Below are 22,027 nucleotides of genomic sequence, written 5' to 3'. Positions count from 1 at the left end.
GGGAGGGGATCTTGATGGCTCTTTGCAGCTGAAAAACTGCACAGTCCTGTCAGCCACGGGAGACAGGAGGTATCTTGTGGCTGAGCCAGGAGCTGTGGAGAAACCACCCTCCTGGGATGAACTGGGTTCAGTGTAACACAATTGTATTAACACACATCCTGTTCCCGAAGTCACCCACCCCAGAGTGTGACCACCCCTCACAGGGCATGCACTCTGTGCTCTATTGACTCCACCTCTGAGCAAAGTGAGAGAATTTTACACCAATCAGTAACAACGGCGTGTATGACTATGACTCAAGCTCCACCTAAACATAAAGAAATAGTATAAAAGTAAGCTGAGAGTAGCAGTTAGGGAAGACTCCATTGTAACTACTGGGATCAGTCTGAACAGGCTGAGCCCATCTTCTTCCCTGTGGCTAAGAAAGATACTCTGCACACTGGATACTTTTACTGGGAATTAGAGCTTCTCTGAATTGCTTTGGACATGTTTTTGCAGTCAGAGACTTTCACTGGCAGTCCCCGAACCTTAACCTGTCACAATTTTCTGTTAACAAGGAATGTTATTCCGTGAACTGTCAACGCAAGTCCTTCCCAGGCATTGGCAGTCACCAGCAAGAGGGAACATAATCAAATGAAATGGAAGACCTGCTGAGTGGCTTCTCTTATGCCACCGGCGTATTTCCCTGAATAAGTCAGTTGAATTGACCCACCAGGACTACTCAATGAAGGGTCCTCCTAACAGGACACTGACAGACTGGCTGGGCACAAGGGTCTTGGTTTTCCTAGGGTGCTGACAGAGAACTCTGAGGGTTCAGAAAAATCTCCTTCCTCCATGATACACACTGATACCACCAACACACCCCCTGCGTCAGCAGCTGGTGCCACCAAGCACCGTGCATCGTTGCACTGCAGCAGCATGCCCCAAGACTGCCAGTGGGTCAAACAATCCAGCAAATGTCAGAGCATGGGGGAAGACCTACTTGTTCCAGTGACTCTTGGAGTTCTTGTAAAGCGCTGGAAACATGATTGGGAGGATTTTGGCTGCATTATCGCTGATCAGGCTCATGATATATTCATTGTTCCAATAGTACAACGCTCGCTCTGCCACCTGCAGCGGGAGAGAAAGCCATCCTTGAAGGGGCTCCTTCCAGTAACACCTGTGGTGCACAGGGAAGCCACCACCCAGCCAAGGAGCCCACATGCTTCCCCACGGCACAGGGCTGACCTTCATGAGCTTCTCTGAGGACATTCATCCTTCCTTTGCCTTAGCCTCTGCCACACACTTCTCACTTTGCTGAGAAAAACCTCAGTTCTTGAATAGACAAGCCTACTGTCAATATACTGATGATTCCAACACCCTTTACACAACACTTAAGGACAGTAATGTCATCTACTCCAGGTTCCAATTCAGATTAGCTCCAAGCCTTCTTCATTTCCTCAGACTGCACTCTGTAAAGTTCCATTCCTCCCTGGCTTTCCCAAGCAGAGTCACTCAGGGCTTTGAAGATTGCTTCAGTGACCAGTCCTACAATTCAACCCCCTGATTTAGTAAAGGTGAAAATGTGGAAAATCTTGGGGAAGCCATCCTGCTCCAACAAGACAAACAAGTCTAACAAGTTTCCACATGGTGACAAACAACGCAGGCTAATTTCTGCATTTAGTACTAGGCTTAAAAAAACCTAGGAAAAGAGACATCCAGATTCAGCTTTACATTTCAGATAATGCCAAACTTGCTATATCCCCTTAATACATTGTTCCACACATGTAAATGAAATGAAACTCACTTTGCGCTCACTTACCTAGCTTTTGGTTTTCAAGATCTGGTTAAGCCTTTTTCTGTAGATTAACACACAATCCATCCAGAGGAAACTCATTCCCGTGAAGGTGCTCAGACTCACCAAGAAGTCAGTTCCTAATTTTGCTCTTCACACAAGCTGTAGACTGGTCAGCCCGACTGTATGGGATGCCTTTGGGGTTAATTCTCTTAGGCTCTAAAGTGTTTGCACCTTCTCCAGGCTTTTCAGTATTGTTCTTCAGAGTTTGGCAGCAGATGAGGGCTGCTATCAAGTACAGGATGTCTCTCCTTCAGCCTTTACTCTACTTTATTCAAGCTCCTTAGTTCCTTCTGGTAGCTGCCTCCACACCCAAAGGTCACATTAGTCCTTTGGTTCCCATCACCACACCAGTAATCCATGTCCAGCTGGTTTCCCTCATGCTCCCCTTGTCCTCTACATGAAACTGATTTTCCACATGCACACATGACCTAGACTGACATTATTTTTGGCTTGTAAACACATGACTTTGTACCTCTTTATACCAAGAGACAGACTGAAGCCAGCCTGCCTCATTGTGCAGTCACTCTCACTTGGGAGATGGCCGCGTCATTTCTTTTTTAACATTCCACCTATACCTGGGGTGTTTGACCATGTGTTTCACCAGCAAGCTGTATTCTTCCTGGGCATTCTTCATGGCAGACTAAAACAGTGAGCCAAGAACACCTGTTAGGAGCTACTAGCACGTCCCACCACCCTGTACATTTTAAACCTTAAGACTACCATCCACAGAGATTATGTTAGCCAGCTACTACAACCAGTTTCCCTTCAGTGGAAACAAGAAAGAAACAGACTCCAGCACCTCTCCAGTATACCTCACTCTTTACTACCTGTGCCAGAATAAAACAAAGGACTTTCCTAGCACAGTCTCTTTGGTTGGCCTCTCTCCAATACTGCAGAGTGCTTGGTTTTACTCAGCAGGGTGACCTTGGATGGATCTCCTCTGTCCTTGCAAGCCAAAACAGGAGGTGGCAGAGCACCTGTACTCCAGTCCCAGCCTGCTGCAGTACATGGTGCTCAACAGCACAGAGCAGCAGGAAAGGCTCCACAGCTCCACTCTGTCTTCTCTTTGGACGAGCTCACACTGTGGTTGTGCTGAGGATTCTCGCTGCTTCCCATCACATGTCATCCAAATACTGACCCTGGCCACACCTCCACGTGCCAGATACAAGCCCAAAAACTGGTGTCACCCTCACATGCCAAGTGGATTACAAGTCAACGCTCTATCTATTCACTGAGCTGCAACCTACCTGGAAGTGTGGGCTGGAGACACATTTGGCCAACTGCCTGAACAAGGGCTCCATAACTTTCACAAACTCAGATGGCTCAATCACGTCCAGGATCTCCTCCAGCTCATTTAAGAACATCACCTCTTTGGGACTGTGAGTTTTCGGCCAGAACTTCAGCAAGCCCACAATCACCTGAGTGGGGAGAGTACAGAGACAGTGTTAGAGGCTCAAAGTCAATACCAGCTGCAAAATAAATTGTTAAGTGTCTGGTCACAACAGCAAAAGGGGAGGAAGTTCACAGAATAGAGTTTCTCAGAAAGTCAGGATGGATGACCTGGGAAGAAAGAAGACAAAAGCTCAAATTCTGTCAAGTTACACTCATGGCAGCAGCTCTGCCTAGGCTGCTACAATTTCGTATTACAAGCACAAAGCTTAGAATCACTTTTTATCCCCCATCACAGCTTAACGCAGAAGGGTAAAACTGGAGTGGGCAGCAGCTGGCAGACAGTGCAAAGTAACCATGGAAGATCAACTAATAAAACTGGAAATGCTACAGAGAAGGTCTCTGAAGAGACACTACAAGAGCTTGAATACTGGGGAGCACTGAATAAACAAAGGAATGGATGGGTTTGGGACAAGGGAAGGAAATACTGCTTCACACAAAAGTAACTGCATTATGGAACTCATTCTTGCAAGACTTTGTGGAGACTCGAAGTCCAAAGAGACTCCAGAATGGAGCAGACAAGTTTATGGAGTGTGCACCTAATGGTTATAATTAAATATGACAATGCAGATGCAACTTGTGGCTGAGTAAAACTACTTCTTACAAGAATAGGGAAGGGCTACATCTCACTAGATTTCGCTTATTTATTTTTAATACTGCTTCCTGTCCTACCCATCTGCTTCCAGACACTATACAGGCAGGATCCAAGATGCTGCAGATCTTCACTCTGTTGGAAGAAGACATGCTTACTCTGTGGACACTAGAGTCACACACAGCTGGTCATAGGAGCTGCCCTTTCAAAACTCTGTACTTCAGCTACCTGATCCTGAAGCCAGCACTTGAGAGGAATTTCAGAGCAGCAGAGAGACAATGTAGTGGGCAATGCAACAGCAGGATTAGAGATATCTGAGCATTATGTTTCTGCCAACTTAAGGCTTGAGAAGCCAGCAGCTCATTATCCCCAGTGTTTGTCATTATTCATGTCTGCCATTCAGGCAAGAGTGAGCTTCAATGACTCAGAAGTAATTTCACCTACGACTAAAGTGGCATGAGATGTGTAGAGTCTGTGTTTGCTATTACTGAGCATATCTGAGGCCTTGCTCACCTGGCAGTATTTCAGATTGCTGTTAAGGCAAGAGCTACCATGTCAAGCCTTGCTTAGCAAGCTTCTGGGAGGCCCATTTGAGGCAAGTGTGGACCCAGGGAATAATCTGGCCTCTTTCCAGCACTGCTGGTAACATCTCCCCATGCATTCAGACTCTTGCTGATGCACAAGCCCTGTAATTTTTTCCAGACTTCAATAACACCAGTCATCTTGGGGGTCTATTCAAAACCTTCACAAGCAAGGTGCTTCAAGAGAACGCACAGTGTGGCAGTATGGTCTTGGTATGTGTGGTTGAAACACAACACAACATCCATTGAAGGTAACGAGATTGGGGCATTCCACTGCTTTCCACAAGCACCAAGCCAGACCTGGGTCTGTAATCCAGGGGTCACTAAACAGTAATGCAGGAAAAGGCTGTGAGCTATGGAGCTTTACTATCTGAATAAACTGCAAAGTGAAGCCTAGGAATATTGACAGGTTTCTGTTTCTTCTCCCTGAAGCTTTGAGGTGCTTCGGCAGGAGTCTGTAGGACTGGATGTCAGCCACAGGAAATACTTTATCAGGAAGTTACTTTATGCAGCTTGTTTCAGAGGACGCTTCTGGGAACAAAGGAAATGGAGGACCTGTGTTTAAAGGAAAAGCTAGGAGGTCTGCTTCAGCACTGCTGGTGTCAGAGCTGTGAAGCCAGAAAGCTGACAACAGCTGACCAGCTTCTACCCAGCACAGGCAGGCTCACCATGAGCACACACATTTGAGCCAGAGAACAGAACGACCTCAGCCAGCATTCCTCATTAAAACATTCACACTTGTGGTGCTCCCCACTACAGCGACAGAAGTATGTGTTCTCTGCCCATCTGCTGTTTTGAGCCTGTGAAGCTCAGCTCTGTAGAAGACACTTCCTGGCCTGCAGTAGGTGGAGAAACACTTGCCTCCTTCTTGCACCCTCTGCCAAGCTGGCATTTAGCCTGGTTAACACTTCAGGTCTGTGCAGCCAGTAATTAGAATATGTAAGGTCTCCATCTACCCTGCTCACATTTTAGAATCTGCTGTTTCCCAGCACTATGTCCTGAAGGCAAATGTGTCTACAATGTGACTTACCTCTATGAAGGTAGCAAACTGATGCTAAAGCTGGAAAGAGAACATGTTAATGAAGAAACAGTGGCATGCCTAAGTAGACCTTGTGTCCCAGGTTCCTAATCTCATCCTCAGAATTCTGCAGCCAACTCCAACAGTCTGGAGGGGAGTCTTACTATTTCAGAGCCCCCACAAGCTCTGGTTCCATCAGATGGCCATGTATTTTGTCTCTGCGGTATCTCTCATTAGCCAGAAGCTCTGCCCTGGAAGAACAGCTTGGTATCCTGCTCCTTCTGCTACACCAAGATCTGAAGCATAAAGGAAGATTACAGCCCACCTTCCTGAGGCTTTCAGGAGGGAATGCTAAAGGCTTGCACATGAGCAGTAGAGCCCCTTCTACCCCCAGGGAGCCAAGCAAACCCAGTAAACAATACCACTGACTCCCAGCCTCTTAACAGCAAGGATGAAAAAAGAAAGGCTGCTCTAAGTAAGCTGTGAAGCTTTTTGGGACTTGACCATCACACAGGAAGTGAAGCAAGGTTACTCACTGGTTCTGTCAAGCTGCTGTCTTTCTCCAAGAACTGTACAACACAGTATGCCAGCTGTAGGAAGAACACACGGCAAGATTAGAGCTTCCTCAAGTGTACCCAAGACTAAGTGCTACCACCTCCTAGGCTGCAAGTAGCATCATGCCCATTATGTTGCAGCTCTAAACAGATCAAGTTTACTGATGGCAAATGAAGACTTTAAGACCAAGCAGGCAGGGCCTGAGCTCAGGACATATGTGCCATTTAAAGGATAAAACTTCAGTCACCCAAAGCAGTCCACAGCCAATACATTCAGACGAAAGCACAGCTACACACAATAGGGAGGAACAAACCTGACTGACACAAAGCCCTGCCCCATAGAAACAGGGCTGAGAGAACAGACATCTCTACCTAGTACCCATATTTTTCCACTTCCTATCCCAAGTCCCAATCTTCTCTATTCTGTTATGCACTTAAAATTGGAAAAAATTAATCTCTAAACCCATCTAGCAGACTAGCAAACCAACTTCTCCACATATCTCAGTGGTGACTAATAGCTGATACACCACATGCACAGGCTGATGACTACAGCTAGGAAATTCACCTCTCTGGTTTCAGAAGGTCCCCAGTATTTCACAAGCTTCCAGCACAGAAAGACAAAGCAAACCACAGCATTAAGACAGTGGGAAATGTCAGGATATCCTCTTATGATCCAGTGGCACAGGCCCAGACACCACAAGAATGGAACAACTACTAGAGTATGGGACTAGTGCAGACCCCAGAACAACTCACAGCAAGAACTTTGTACATATGGCCTGGTGGATAGCTCTAAACAATTAACTTATAAACTAATGCAAATATATTGAGCTTTTAATACTTATAATCTTTTGCAAAATCCCAATCTGCCCAGGGAACTTGAAGCACTTCTCACCTGTGGATGGTACACACTGAGAGACTTCACTTTGTGCAGTGGTAACAAGACTCTGATGAGGAACATCTTGTGCTCTTCCTTCAGAGGCAAAGCAAACCCATTGATTATGCTAGGAAAAACCAGAGTCTTGTTAAAATTTTGACCCAGCAGAAATACAGTGCCTCTCACCTCACAAAACACACTAGCTCTCACCAGCCCCTTGAGGAAGCACCCACCAAAAGTGTGGTCACTGCAGCCCAGCCTGCACACTGAGCTCAGCCAGAGTGTTCTTGGCAGGCACCACAGGGAAATGCCTCTGATGGAGCCTGGATTCTGCTCTGCCCCTCCCCACACACACTAGGCAGAACCTCTGGGGAAGGCCAGCACTGAAGCAGCCCAGTGCTTGAGTCTTGTCCTTTAGAAAACAGGAAGGTGGCATCACAACAGGGCCACAAACAGAAGGGAAGCTGAAACCCTGCAGAACGTTGCCCATTGCTCAGGCTTCTCAGAGCTGTAAGGAGCTCTTCTCTTTTACTGCCTGCTGAGGCCAAAGAGCAAGTGTGACTGGACTCGAACAGGAGACAGATCTGGGGAGGAGAAGGCTACAACTATGTTTATCTGCATGCTGGGGAGTACTTCACTTTACGCTCTGTCAGACTGAGATTCTTTGGAAGAGATGTCTCCTGCAAGGAGTGCTGAAGGAAGGCACTGCCTTTTAACACAGCACACCAGGCTGGGAGACCTCCCTCACTCTGGGCCCTCTGGGATTCCCAAAAGTGGCCTTACCTTCCCAGGATCTCCAGTAGCTCTGCAATCCCATTGTGATGTTCTGTTTCATAGATGAACCTAAAGAGAAGGATGAGAAGTCATTGTCAAATGCTGGATACATTTTGATAAGCAAGAGGAAGAAACAATGCTGGAGACAGGGAGTCTAAATGGTACTAAGAAATACCTCACCTGTAAAATATATTATTGATCTGTCTCCTCACATATGCTCTCAAACCCAGGAACTTCCCATAGATCCTGTGCAGAATAGTTTTTAGGAAGTCTCGTTCTCTAGGGTCTTCACTGTCAAAGAGATCCAGCAGCTGTGGGAGAGAAATTCAGTCAGTGCCTACATACTGCCTGTCTGACCAAAGCTACCAGCAACACTGGGCACTGCTCCTATTTGCAAAAACAGTTCTTTCAGTTGAGTGATGCCTTCAGCATCCTGAGCACAGTGGTCATTTCCCTGAAGCACGTGACCTCCGACTCACAAGCTGGAACCATCATAATTTCCTTCCCCTTCAGAAGCACAGTGATGGCCTGCACACTCTACAAAGCTGCACGTCCTCAGATTTCCCCTGCAAGGCCCCAGTGCCCCTCTCCACCTGTACAGTGAGTTATGAGTTCCAGTAACCACAGCTTGCCCACAGTCTTGCCCTGCACAGAAAATCCTGTCTGCTCATTCAAGATAAATAAAGGAAAGTCACATAATCAAGCACCAAAATCTGCTGCATGTCCTTCATAGAGGTGGTGCACAGTGGCAGGAACAACAATTACTTACAGACAGCACAAACTTCTGGTCAATATATTTCTTGGCTACATTTGGTTGAAAGTCAGGTGATTCCAGGAACCTGAGGAAGAACTCGTACACCAGCTGTTGGGGGAAAAGGAGAGATTACTCAGAAATTCCCCTGTCCTCTCACCAGTGTTTACTTATGTTCTCCTTCTCCTTAAGGATTCAGGGAAAGGCTGGGAAGCCCCAACAGGAGCACAAAAAACAATGCTTCCTTACACAGTGGGATCAACTCAGCTGCCCTTGCTTTAATGGGCAGGGGGCTCTGGTGGCACGATATTGCCCAAATCTGCATGAGATCTCATCACCTCAGGTCCCCCAAAAGATAACATCTATCTACTCAGATTAAGACATTAGGTCTGGGAAACTCTTCTCCCATCTCCAGCATCACTCATCCCTACAGAGACCAAGAATCTTCAGAAATGGCAAAGGCTCAGACTCACCGGACACCCTTGAGACAAGCCAAGGAATAACAGAAGAGCAGAGAAATAAAATGGACCCCGGGAAAACATGCACTGTCCTCTGCCTCCTGGGTACTGACTCAAGGTTGTCTTTGCCTCACTAAGCCAGGAGAGCTGCATGCTGTGTCCCACTTGGAAAACAAAGGGCAGTTTGCTTTAAGAAGGCTGTCAGTGCTGAAACATCAACTTCTGATTCTGCTGTACTCTGAGAGAAGTGAATCCATTCTCATCCCTCCTAGTGGTTCTGAAGGGCCACTAGGCCAAACAAGATCGATGCGTTTGAAAGGTCTGACTTTGAAATTAAAGGAATGATAGGAGCATGGTAGGGCTTAGCTGCCAAGGACAGCAGTAAAATAAAATCTGAGGTGCTGACCAAAAAGCTCAGCATCCATTTGCCACAAATCCATGCTGGCTTCTACTCAATTCTGAGAAACAAATGCTCCCTAGCACTCACAGCACACTGGTGCTGAGGACACGCTATTTCTATCAATGCTCACATCCCTATGTCAACTGCAGCAGTGAGAAGTGATTAACCACTGCTGCAGAAGGATAGCTTCTTTCTTCTCTGCATTTTCTGCTTCATTCTGCAGTACCTGCCTCTTTTTCTGCCTTTGTCTGCTTGACAACACATCCCTGTGCAAGTGCCTCGAGCTTTCCTCCTGACCTCTACTGCTGAGCTCTGCTAAACCATGCTCACTGTCACTTTCCTAACCCTTTTCACCTAGTCTAAAGCCATCTGCAGGTGAGTGTTGCATACAGGCATCAGCCAGTTCCCAGGACACCTCTTCTTCCTTCACTACCTAAAAGCCACCTCTGACCCCTGGGTGGCAGGCCTGGTCTTTCCCCAGCAACCCTTGCAGGCTGCTGAAGCAGCAGTGGCAGGGCTGGCAGCCTCCAGCTCTACAAGGACTCTCAACTTCCTGGAGATAAATTCACCAGATCTATATCCTCCACCCCTCCTCACCTGAAGGTGTGGCCAGGCAGCCTCTAATGTAGGCTCATCTTCTTCAGGGTCAAATTCTGCTCCTGTGGGATTGGACGATGGTGGGAGTGTCCGGAAGAGGTTCACTGAAAACTGAAGTGAGTGAAAAAAGTTGCATGAATGACATTCTGACTCCTCATGATGGTTCTCCACGCAGCAAATCCTTCACTGCAGTGCAAGACATTGTGATTTGTCACAGCTGTGCCCACATACTGATCCCATCTTGCAGGCTGTAGGTTTGCAGTCTGCACAGGACCTCCTCACATGCAGTCTGTGCCACAGGCAAGAGCTTCCGCATCTCCCTACAGCAGGCACTGTCACTACCACCACCCCCACACACACTCCTCTTTCTGGAGGTGGGTAGGTAAGGAATAGGTAGGAATGGGGTCACACTCCTCTCTGACAAATCCCTATGCCCTCCTCCTCCCACACTTCCTGATTTCTCTGGCACACAGGCAACACACACAGTGGCTCCATGCCCTACCATGATAACAGCTTCAGGATAGATGGCCTCTGTGACAACGTCACGGTTGTGTGTGATGTATTCCACCATCTCATTGAGACCTGCTCGCTTCACCTCTTTGAACTTCAGGTCACTGAGGGGGTCAGAGATGAAGTCAAAAAGAACGCAGCACTGCCGCAGCTTCTGGATGAAAAGCTCTTCTCGTTCGTGTGGAGCAGCATCTGCCAGAGAAAGCAGGGACATCTGTCCTTGGAGACAGGCAGATCATCTTCCTGGTTTACCCAGCTATCACTGTGGTTTGCTCCCTGTGGTCTCCCCCTCCCCTGTCACATCATCCTTGAACTGTTGAAGGGGAAGAGGGAGAGGCAGTGTTATCCCTGCTATGGACATGGCACAAGGGAGGCAGACAGACTGACAGGCTCTGAACCAACTATCCCATGAAGGGATTTCAAAGGTGGTAGCAGTTTCTAACCTGATAAGCACTGATCTCTTCCCTGCACCGAGTACACTGTAAAAAGAACGCAACCAGCTCTCATCACAGAGCAGTGACAGCCATGCCCTGAACCCCGGATTCACAAAGGGAGCTGGGCAGCACACACTGTAGCCTAACCCTCCTGCCAGAGAATAGGGTGGAAGAGAGGGGCCAGGATGGCAGGAGCTGTACACTAACAGATTCTCTTTTTGAAACAGCTGCAAACTACACACTGCCTCGGCCTTCCCCAAAGGCTTGTTTGTGTCCGTGAGCAGCATCAAGCAATGGGTCTGGTCAATGACTGCTGAAAACGCTTTCTCCTTGTCCACACTCATGTTTAATTGCCACATAATGTACACTAAGTGCTAACACCAAGCTGCCCTAATGTGGACAGGTTCAATTGTACTATCGTAATTTGCAATGGGAATACGAGGAGAAGGAAGCCTGGTCCTTCCCCAGGAATGGGTGGATACAGGAATGAAGGACAGTCTGCACCAAGGTCTCTGCACTTCACCATCTTCCTGCACAACCTGCTGAAGAGTCTGAGGCAATCCTCAGTACACAGAAGTGCAAGGGTTTAAATAGTTCAACTGGGAAGGTAAGTACAAAGTTTGCATTGAGAATACTCTAATTATTTTAGGCCATCCATAAATTCTCTACCTGCTAACGAGCACCTTTCCCAGAACCATCCTTGCTGCACTGCCCATGTAACTAGCTGGACACTGGAAGGGTTGCTTTGGGAAGAGCCCTTACACCACCGCACTCTGCCTGGAGAAACTGCAGCTTGTCAGGCAGGTCACTTCCACCCCACTGCCTCTTTACCTTTGAGGGCTGGGAGTTTTTGCAGTTCCCGGTTTTTGCTCAGATTGAAACGGGAAGAGCTGTGCCGGCGCTCCTTCTTCACAATCTGGGGTCCCCCTGAGTACTTGATTTTATTCAGCTGGGTTGGGGGGGGAGCACTGTTACTGGGCCGCTTATTTGAAGTTGGCTGCTGTTGTGGCTGCTGCTGTGGCTGCTGCGGCTGCTGTTGAGGCTGCTGAGCCTGATGAGGGAGAAGAGAGTAAAAACAACTGAGAAGCTTTTACCTACAAGCCTCATAAGCAGGCGCCATCAGCATCTTCTTGGAATGAAGAAACCAGGCGTGTTGAGTGCATCTCATGTGCTCCTGCCAGCTCTAGGGCTGCTAGTTGCATTTGCAGCACACCTTCAAAGTTAACATCAGTTTTACCTGATACCTCATGGCTGCAAGGTACCACAAGGACACTGGAGCCTCTCAGCACAGCCAATGCTATGGATATGGAAAGCAAAGTCACATCTTGGGAACAAGTTACGTGATGCAGAAATAAGAACTTTCTGTGGTTGAAACAGAAATCTCAGTGTGCTGCTGTCTCTGCAGCACCCTGTACAACACACAACAAGCAAGTTTAGAAAACCAGCAATTTGCTTCTTTGTCCTTGTGCAGGGAATCACCTGGGAAAAAACAAAGAAGTATGTAGTACAGAGTACACATAACAGCCTTGGAAAGGCAATAGTGAAGACCACAATCATTGCTACATTCACGGTCCAGGAGCACCTACAAACCACACCGACCATACACACAAAGATATGCAACCTTAGGTCCCAGGCTGTGGGATCTCCCAGTCCATCTTGGCTGCCCTGTCCCATATCTGCCTTGCTGCTGTCTGAACTTCTGTAGATGAGCTTTACCCATATCGCTAGTTTTAGCCACACAAACTCTCTGTCTGCATTCTCCTCTCTCAGTACGGTCTTGTTAGACTGCACTAACAGAGGCACTTTCTCACGTTTAGCATGTGAACAGAAACTCAAGCCAGTGTTTGCTCAGCTCAGCTCAGCTCTCTTCTGACCTTGCTGAAGCTCTGCTGGTTCCAAGTCCCACTTGGACCATAATGACTCAGTAAGTGACCTTTTAATTTCACACTGACCCAACTTGAGGAAAACTGAGCACAAAAGAGGGCAACATCCTGCCAGGAAGCAGAGGGATTAGCTGGAACCAGCACCCAGCCTACCCTGGCTGTGCTGCATGAGCCACCTCTTTCCTGCTGGTATATGCAGCCAAAGAGCTGCAGGATGAACCTGTTTAAGATATGACAGGAATAGCAAAATGGATGGGGAGCAGAGGTGAGTGAAATCCTTGCACATCACCTCCTTCTTTCCCGATAATTCCCAGCTGCCACATAGAGCACAGTGGTACAAATGCACACCTCACCAGAACAGTAACCAGCAGTGTTTTGAGGGAGTGCAGGAGCTCAGCACAGCTCTCCATCCTCCAGATGACCAATCTCTTCCTGGCTGAGCTGCAGCTACTCTGCACAGTCCCTTCCCTGAACTGGTTTCCAAAGAGGTGCAGCACAGCACTGCAGTGCAAGAGCAAGAGTTACTGCACCTGCAGCATGTGGGAAGGCAGCAAGGTAGGAACAGGGAAAGCTGTCTACAAGGAGATGCTGCTCTACAGATTGGGATCAGGAGAGCAAGTGCAAAGACTCCCTGTGGAAAACAGGGCCCAACACAAAACATCAGTTTTTTTTGCCAAGCCATTACTTTGAATGAGAAATCAGAAAAAATTTGGTTCTGGTCTGGCTCCGTTTGAAGGAAATCTTGAGTGGTTCTGTTTCAAGCTCAGCTCCAAGCCAAGGTAGGGGGAGACAAGAGGATTTGAAATCTCTACAGTTTACATTTGTTTTTGATTCCCTTCACAGAGCAGCGTTGTCCCATGATAAGAGGAGGGAGCCAAATGAGCTTGTCATAAAAACAGCAGTGTTTGCCAAACAAAGCAGGCCCAGACTACAAACTGGAGGCAGCTTATCCTAAAGAGTGGTCTCTACTAAGTTAAGTCAGGACAAAAGCTTGCTGGCCAGCTTCCAAGACTAAGAAGTTAATTTCTCACCCTGAATACTTGGGTATCAGGGCAGTGCAAGCCACTCAAAATATTGTTCAGACACCTTTGAGAGTCCTCGACTCTGCATGACTCTCCTTCCGTAGGGAAGAAGGGAAAAATCTGAATGTCGAGCCATCACAGAGAAAAGATGGTCCAGAGAGAAACAGAAGATGCACTGGTGGCCCCTCAGGTAACACTGAAGGAAACAGGACACAGGGGCCCTCCTAGCTGATAGGACATGCCTGTGTCCTCCTCACCCACCCAAGAACACCACAAGCAAATGTTCAGAGCATGGTGTGTTTACTGTATGTGAACATGCTGCATCAGGGGGCTGGGAAAGTCCTTGCCACCAGTCTTCAACAGTCCACAGTCTTCATCATGTTGCACAAAGAGACAAAACATAGCTTCAGGTTTAGCTGCCAGCTATTTAAGAAACTGTCATAGACAGGCAAAAGTTACACAACCGAGACTGCAAGAGAAAACCTGATGGTTGGACAGGGCAGATATATGCTGCACTGCTCAGAGTGTTTATGATGGACTGCTTGCACAGGCAATTTCTGGTATCAAGTTGAATCCCTGCTTTCAGGAGGTGCTTCCTGTGGCAGGCCTGCTGTCCTGCAGCCTTCACCTCCTCCTGCCTTGGCCATGTGAATCAGTAGAAGCTTATTTTAAGTTTCCTAACACTTTCTTCTCTGAAGTTTCCATCCCTGAAAACACAGCAAAACTACTGAACCTGAAAGCTTTTCTCTTCACGTACAGACTCTTTCCCTGACACCAACACCAGCCAACTGCTCCATGGCTGCAGGCACCCCTCTACCTGAGCAGCCTCAGCTCCCTCCTGACAAGCAGGGCTCATGCACCATGACAAAGCCAACAGCTCGGGGGACACCGTTTGCTATGGCTGTTACACTGCACATGCTGAAGTGACCAAAGAATAGCACAGAGGTGTTTGCACCAAGCACAGTGGGGCAGCCCCACTTCCCCCACTGCAGTGCAGCAGCTCCTTGTACCAACAGGACAGGCCACCACTAAATGAAACCGAGTTAGAGCTCCTGCACACAGGCTCCCTACCTCCAGAGCACTTCCTCCCCACTGGCTCCCATCACCTCTCCTCCTTTCCTTGTTAGGAACTTGCCTGCACAAGTCAACGATCCCCAGGCCCTGAGCTTGCTCTGTGCCATTCCTTTTCACTCCAGAGGACAGACATCCTCCAGCCACCCTGAGCTGTGCCAGCACCTCATGCACTCCCCTACCTGTGCATGACCTTACCTCTGCAGGCACTCCTACTGCAGCTGGGTGCATCGCCACTCGGGAAGCCCTTTCTGCCTCACTGGTCCCATGAGCATCCCCTGCTTGCTAAGCTTCTCAGCCCAGATCTGCTCTCAGCTCCTCCTCCTCGGATGACTCTTCCCTTCCCATCCCTCAAGTCAGTACCTGCTCTCTTTGTCTGCTGTCACACAGTTTCCCTATTAATATGAGCCTCTCTACCTCAGAAGTAACACAAACAAGCTGTAATGCCTGTCTCTGAATAATGAACTCCAGGTACTGCAGTAACAAGCCCCATGGAGATATGTGCAAAACATGAAAATACAGCAGCTCACTGAAAATGTGCACCCTCTCCCAGAGCTGCAAATTTAATCAGCAAGGCTCCAAGCTGCCCTTGAGGCTGCAGAGCAACTCCCCTCTTTACTGCTGCTAATGTCTGCTCCCACTTCCAGGTCATTAACTCTCTTCCCCACCCAGCTGCCTCTCCCAGTGTTTCTGGCCAGGAGGAGTAACTCTTTCTCATCCTCTCAATGATGCCTTGGTATCTGACACTATTTATTTTTTCTCCTTAAATAGCTACACAGAAATTCTCTGCATTTATATACTCATCATGTTCCAGAGGGACTGAATTAAACATACCTTTGATTTCCCACTCTCTGCTCTCATGTTTTGCTCCATTGCTCCTTGTCTCTTCTAAAGCAAACTGCCTCCCCAAAGCCAGAGGCTGGCCAAGTTCTGCTGGCTGTTCACATCAGATAGATGCTCATCTCGGAGTAAAACTAAGAGCACTGCAGTATCCCTGTACTTAAGAGAGAATCCAACACTTGCCTTCCCTTGTGGATGTGCCTGCTTTTCAACATATCTGTCCTTCCAGATCAGCTCCACTAAAAGTTCCTTTGCTGCAGAGAACAAAGCACTTTGCTTAGGGGGTTCTGGATTGACTCCTACCCTCTTCATCTCCCTCCACAGAGATCCCCATAGGAGCTCCTAATCCATGGCATTTGCCCAGATCCATCACAACAGAGCTGCTCTGCAACAAGCTTTACTCATCCCACCAGCCAGACAAGTTGCCTGCAAAACAAGCCACAACTTTCTGGTACCAGGATAAATTAAAGTTGATTCCTTCCCCTGCTCCATGGAGCATGGTGTGAGAGAGCAAAGCACAAACTGGAAGAGGGCTGCCCACATGCTGCTCCCCTGCTGAAAGCCTATAAAACATCTACTGAGATACAAAGAAAAAGGAAAGATCTCTTTAGTGCACCCAGTTTTCACCCTAGAACAAGCAACCAACCGAGCACAACTCCACAGGGGAATTCACAGGGCATGAAACTCACAATAGCAGCAGAGTTATCCAGGTTGGGCTCAGCCCATCAACCCCACCAGGCAATACCACTCCCAGCGTTTCTCAAGTCAAACCACCTGTGGCTTCTGACATAAGGAAGGAGTTTTGCTCACAGCACACATTATCTAATTCTTCACACGATGTGAAAGTCAAAATACCTTTCTGTGTTTCCTGAAGAGCAAGAAAATCGCATTCAAACTGGTATACATTTCTTCTTATCAAGTAAAGGGCTCTCTTCCATTCTGCAGCAGAGTATTCCAGAGACAAGAAAGCACCAAGAGGGAACAAACTTCACTGCAGACTCAACAGAGAAAGAAAGAGACCTGTGGCAGTACCCACTGCAGAGGTGCCTCCTTTCTGCTCTGCTCTCTGTTCTTATGATCAAAGGAGACCCAGCTTTCCATCTTAAAGGAGGGCTGGATTTTGTCTGGAGTATGAGGAAGTGGCTGGCTATGTTTTGTGGGAGGGAATTTTAGACACATCACTTCTAAGTTTCTTCTGCACCCAGGCAACTATTACATGCCATTTCAGGTCACAGAAGGAAGCTTGTGACATTCTTCCCTTCTTACTGCACCACTTGTGAGAGCAGTGCCACAGCCTACTGCTGACTTGGATGGGCACATCAGACTGACCTGCTTTGTTGGCTATCCATTGCAAGACCCAGACTTTCCTACATCTTTCCAGAGCTGTGAACTCAACAAAGAGTTCCACATAAACAAAAGGTAAGTCTGACCCCATAATGCCAACACAGGAGTTCTCTCACTTCCTTGGAGTCTGCAGGCAGCTCTCCCACCAAGCTGTTTTCAGCTGTATACACAGAACAAATGGGACAGGATGGAGGATCTACAAAACTGCTGCCTGCTCCAAGGCACACAAAGTAGGACTCTGATTCCTTGCCAGCCACAAGGCAGGTTAGGTGTGAGCACAAAAGTGAGTAGCTCATAGTAAGGTTATTTTCTAAGGCTCTGCAGTGCAGATCTATGCTTTGGAATAGACTCTAAAACGACATTGACTACAACAATGCAACTGTACCACACATTTCTTCCTAGTTTTCACTAGCCCTACACGTCTCCCACACCCAACCCTCCAAATTACAAGCATAATTCCAGACAAGACTAGAGCACACAAGCTTCTATGGATGTAGAAGTGGCACAGCTTGTTTGCCAAACTGCAGTATTAAAATGAATAAACCACACATACATGCATGCTTCCTCAGACGCGTATAACATTCTTCTGAGACAATTCTGAAATTCCACAACCACTGCCTGAATGCCAGACAAACTCAGGGCTACGGGAAAAGTTCCACTGAACACAATTTTGTGCTAATTCTAGACAGCTTATCATACTATCATATTCTGCTGAGGCCATTCTAATGTATCTACCTTGGCAACATCCAAACTGAGAGTGAGACTGCACATCTAGGAATACACACTGTGCCTTCTTGTGAGGAATGCTGCGTTCAGAAACAAGGCTGTTATACCAAAGGAGAGTCATTTAATCTCTAGCAGTTTATGCTTTCAAATGTTCCTATCCATTACTTCCTAATCTCACTCCTCCAGAAAACGCCTCAGAAGAACAGATCTCTTCCTATTGCTTCTCACTACTCTCCCACTCTGACACAAAGTGACAACAGAGTTTGTGGCACTTTGTTCTGACAGGAGCAGAGAAGCAGCTCCCATCTGTCAGGCTTCCAGCTCCTTGATAACCATGGCTTGCCCCTCTCTACAGCCAATTTTGCCATGCCCTGCCCACCTCTGTGAGCAGCAGTCACCCTCAGCTTTGTGCCAAACGTCTTTCTGCAAGTATGTAGGGTATGACACTCGTTCAGTCTCATCCGTAGTCATTGTTGCCTTTGGGCCAATTTTCCTTCTCTGACTTCTTAAGATCCTGGTAACATGTGGTATCTAGTGGAACAGCTTCAAGTAGCTAAAATGAAAGATTTAATTCGTCCCCAAAGACGAGTTGCACACACATACTGCTGTACCCAAGGTGAAAGCCTTACCTCTTCTGAGTTCTCTGCCCCGCCATCCTTCCCGCTACTGCTGCTGCTGCTACCAGGCTTTGCGGTGCTTTTGGTAGATTTTGGAGACTCCTGAAAGAACGAGACCACATTCAGAGAAAACTTCACCCTGTTCAGAATTTTAGCACCTCTCTGCTGTGTGCTGCCACGGACCACTCCCGCAGCACGCCCCGCTCTGGACATCCAGCCCTTTCTTCCTAGGAAGGGCATCCTGAACGACTGCCCCCAGCTGATTCCCAGGGCGAGGCCACGGACCCAAGCCCAGGAGCGACGCTGGCATCTCCCGTCCCGGTCACCGCAACCCTACCCAGCGGGGCACCTGCGGGTGGCGGGGCCCCGTGCCCACCCAGCCCTTCCCCCGGGCGCGGCCTCCTCGGAGATACGCGGTGCCAGGGCACCCACAGCTCCGGCCCGGCCGCCCTGGGCGGCGGCAGAGGCGGATCCGGGCCTTCACCCGGCCGGCGGAGGGAGCAGCGGGGCCAGGACGCGGGTGCGGCCGTACCTCCCCCACCGGGAGCATCCCCGCGGCCGGCGGAGCGCGCAGGGCAGGGCAGGGCAGGGCAGGGCGGGCCGGGTTTGCACGGAGGCACCGCCGGCCGCCCCTCCCGCCCGCCTTCCCCGGGCCCGCGCGCGCCCCCGCCGCCCTCCTGCGCCACCCGACCCGCCCGCCGCGGGCGCGCGCCCGCGCCCCCGCCCCCTGCCGGCCACAGCCCCGCGCGCGCCCCCGCCCGAGGGCCGAGCCGAGCGAAGGCCGCGCCGGGGAGGGGCGGCGAGAGCGAGCCCTCCGGCCGCCGCACCGAGCTCGGGAGCTCCCCCGGCGCCGCCGCCGCTCCCAGGGCCGCACCTTCTCCTTCTTCAGCTTGTAGGGCATGGTGAGCGCCGGCCCCCGACCGCTCCGCGCCCGCCGCCGCCGCCGCCGCCTGCGCCCGGGCCCGGCCGCAGCGCCCCGCTCCCATTGGGCCAGGCGCGCCGGCCTGCCTAGCAACAGCCTCCGCCGCCGCCGCGTGCCGCTGACGCAGGGCGCCCGATTTTTCTGATTGGCCACGGAGCGCGCGGGTGCCGGGCACATCCTCGGGGGCGGGGCTGCGGCAGCGGCTCTTCCGGGGCAGCGGCCCGGGCGCGGGTTCGGTCTCGGCTTCTTCCCGCGGGAGGGACTCGGGGCGTGCGGGACTCACCGGGACAAGCGCCTGCCCGGGGCTCTCAAGTCCCCGCTGCGTGCAGGTGGCTCCTGGAGAGAGGGAGGAAAAGTGACTGTGGCCGTTGCCCGGCTCTCCTCTGCATCGCTCGAGGAAGGAGGAGCCCCAAGAGCCTGAGCTGGCCCCAGGTTCTGCATGTGCATGTGAGCATTGCAAGGCCCAGCACAGCCAGAGCTTTGTGGCTGCTGATTTGGAGAAGGCTGTTCCTGGGACAGGGGGCAAGGACACTTCCCTGCTCACATGGGGCAGCCCGACTAGCTCATTGGCAGGTGGTCCTGCATCCTCACAGTGGGACGATGGTGTCTATCAGCCTTGCTCGTGTCACCTTCAAACTGCTGGGTAAAAAGCAACCAGCAGGTAGCAAGCTGCCCTTCAACTCGTGGACCTACGCAAAGGGCCGCCTCATTAGGGCACATGATATCTCGAAGGTCTAAGGTCAGTTCTTACTGTCATTATCCTAAAGGTGGTGTCTGCTGGCCTGTTGCCAGAGGTGCAGGAGCTCCCATTCACTTCAGTCAGGCCAGGGGTAAGGATCTCATGAATTGTGCCCATGAGTGCAGAGAGAAGCACAGGACTGGGTGATGTCAGAGGTGCTTCAGCAGAAGCACAGTCTTTTCAGTCACTGGATGAACTAACCTGGCATGACATGCGAGGAAAAGATTCCTTAAGAGTGTTTTGAAAGATCAGTGCATCAGCTTATTGTTAGCGTGCTTATCATCTTTGTTGTCCTGACAGTGACTGGCACTCCACAGGATCCTCAGAAGCAGAGCGAGGTTCTGGTTTCTGCTGTCCTTCCTCTGTGTCATGCACAAGTGACTCAGAGCCCCAGCACAACCATCTGGGTACTTGTGAGCAGGAAACTGCCAGTGTAAGCAGGTGAAAGCCACTTCCTCGAAGAGTTTGTAGCTATCATCATTACCTGTCATAAGCTCCCACATGGAATTCTGGATTGGCTTTCTTCGGTCCTGGAGGTTGATGAAACTCAGCTTCACTACACTGATATTTGGCCCCTGACTGTCCTAGTGTCAAGTGACTGATGTTTGGGCTTAACTTCCGTCTAGCACTGTGGCAAAAGGTGGCCACCAAGATCATCTCCAAAAAAGAAGGCACTGGAAGAAAATCTGGGGAAATTCCTGTCCCACTGGTTGCAGGCAGGGTGAGAAGGTGGCATTATCAGGGGGGCAGCAGGAGAAGCCCCTGAACATCATGAAGTTCTGCAGGGCAACAGGGACATCTGAGAGTCCCCAGGGCCTCAGGGGCTAAGGGGGAAATGGGAGCACCCTTTGGGGAGTTCCCCTTTGGGGAGCTTCATGGGCAGCAGTGCTATGGGATGGTTCAGAGGAGCAGGGAGTGGTTGGGGGAATCATGAGCACTGGGGGCACTGTGAGGCAAAGGGCAGGGATTCCAAGGGGCAGGGAGCTCTTGCGAGCTTCAGGAAGATGGAGGCATGGTGGGCACTTTGTGGGGGATTGATAAGGGTTAGGGGACCACTGGGGGGCTAAAGGGATGGGGGTGCACAGCAAAGGGGAGCCAGCGGGGGGCAGGGCTGTCCCATGCCAAGCCCACGAGTCCGCGGATCCTGAAGGGCTCATCTGGCTGAGCCAAGGCATGGAGACAACTTTTATCTCCTCGTGGAGCCGGCCCCCTCAGGGAGCATCCTGGAGCAGGTGCCTGGGAATCACATTCCCCAGCCCAGGTTGTGAAGGACTTCCTGGAAGCCTCTCTTGTTTCCACATCTCTGCTGCACTGCACCCTTCCCTATTCTCCCTCCACATCACTGCTTACCAGTCTAAGCTCTCCTCCCCCTCCAGCCCTTCATTTACCCACAGCTCCTTATTTGTCTCCTGACCTTTCCAGCCCCAGACCTTCCATCTCCCCGTGCCTGCCCACAGCACATGCTGCCTCTTCCGTGCAGAGGTTTAAACCTGGAAAACATTTTCCTGGACAGTGAGAAAAACATGAAGGTCCCCATCTCCAGATTTTCCAGAAGGGTGGTACTGCAGAATGCCAGTGGGGAGTCCCTTGGCAGGGACTGAGCCAGAGCTTCTGCCAATCCTGTGCTCATTCATGTACATCTGCTTCATCTGGCAGAAGAAGCCCTGTGACTTTTCCTGGCAAACACATGGAGTCCTGAGGTGACCTTCTGCACCCTGCTCTGGGGCCACAGGCCTTGTTATGCCACCAACCTGCAGCACCTGCTGAGCCAGACCCAGCAGTCCTGACTTGCCACAAAGGCAGCCCCTGACCTAGGACTGCAAAGTAGGGGGCATGTGGATTCTCCTGCCTCCAGGAGGGATGCATTCAGCATGGAAGGATGGCCCTACCTTCCATCTGAACTCTCCACGATTTTCTCTACACGTTCCAGCCAGGAGACAGTTGGGTAAGCAGATGAAGAAGCCCATAGTGCTGAGGAACAGAAAACTGTCTTCCTCTACATTTCCAGAGGCTGCCTTTAGCAGCAGGTTGCAGTGT

The 22,027-nt window shown here is 50.0% G+C and overlaps 1 protein-coding gene across 7 annotated transcripts in view; it reads right to left on the bottom strand.

Moving 5' to 3' along the window:
• Positions 1–22,027, bottom strand: part of PPP2R5D (protein phosphatase 2 regulatory subunit B'delta) — a 29,987-nt gene extending 7,960 nt beyond the window's left edge. The window contains exons 1-13 of one of the 7 annotated variants that reach the window (XM_062490712.1): positions 21,880–22,027; positions 19,535–19,587; positions 18,342–18,431; positions 11,658–11,877; positions 10,385–10,584; positions 9,883–9,993; positions 8,446–8,538; positions 7,857–7,987; positions 7,686–7,745; positions 6,921–7,029; positions 6,011–6,064; positions 3,082–3,252; positions 980–1,107 (exon numbers count right to left, since the gene is read on the bottom strand). In XM_062490712.1, the coding sequence (XP_062346696.1) occupies positions 980–1,107; positions 3,082–3,252; positions 6,011–6,064; positions 6,921–7,029; positions 7,686–7,745; positions 7,857–7,987; positions 8,446–8,538; positions 9,883–9,993; positions 10,385–10,584; positions 11,658–11,877; positions 18,342–18,431; positions 19,535–19,587; positions 21,880–21,886 (1,427 nt within the window). In that variant the 5' untranslated portion in view covers positions 21,887–22,027. Of the gene's footprint in view, positions 1–979; positions 1,108–3,081; positions 3,253–6,010; positions 6,065–6,920; positions 7,030–7,685; positions 7,746–7,856; positions 7,988–8,445; positions 8,539–9,882; positions 9,994–10,384; positions 10,585–11,657; positions 11,878–18,341; positions 18,432–18,661; positions 18,663–18,813; positions 18,880–19,203; positions 19,261–19,534; positions 19,588–21,879 lie in introns of those variants that run through there. The other 6 variants (XM_062490718.1, XM_062490714.1, XM_062490716.1 and 3 more) reach the window with 6 other exon arrangements.

Source organism: Cinclus cinclus, chromosome 3 (assembly GCF_963662255.1).
Source record: "Cinclus cinclus chromosome 3, bCinCin1.1, whole genome shotgun sequence".
NCBI lineage: Eukaryota > Metazoa > Chordata > Aves > Passeriformes > Cinclidae > Cinclus > Cinclus cinclus.
Note: the sequence above shows the minus strand (reverse complement) of the source record. Positions and strands in the feature narration are given on the sequence as shown.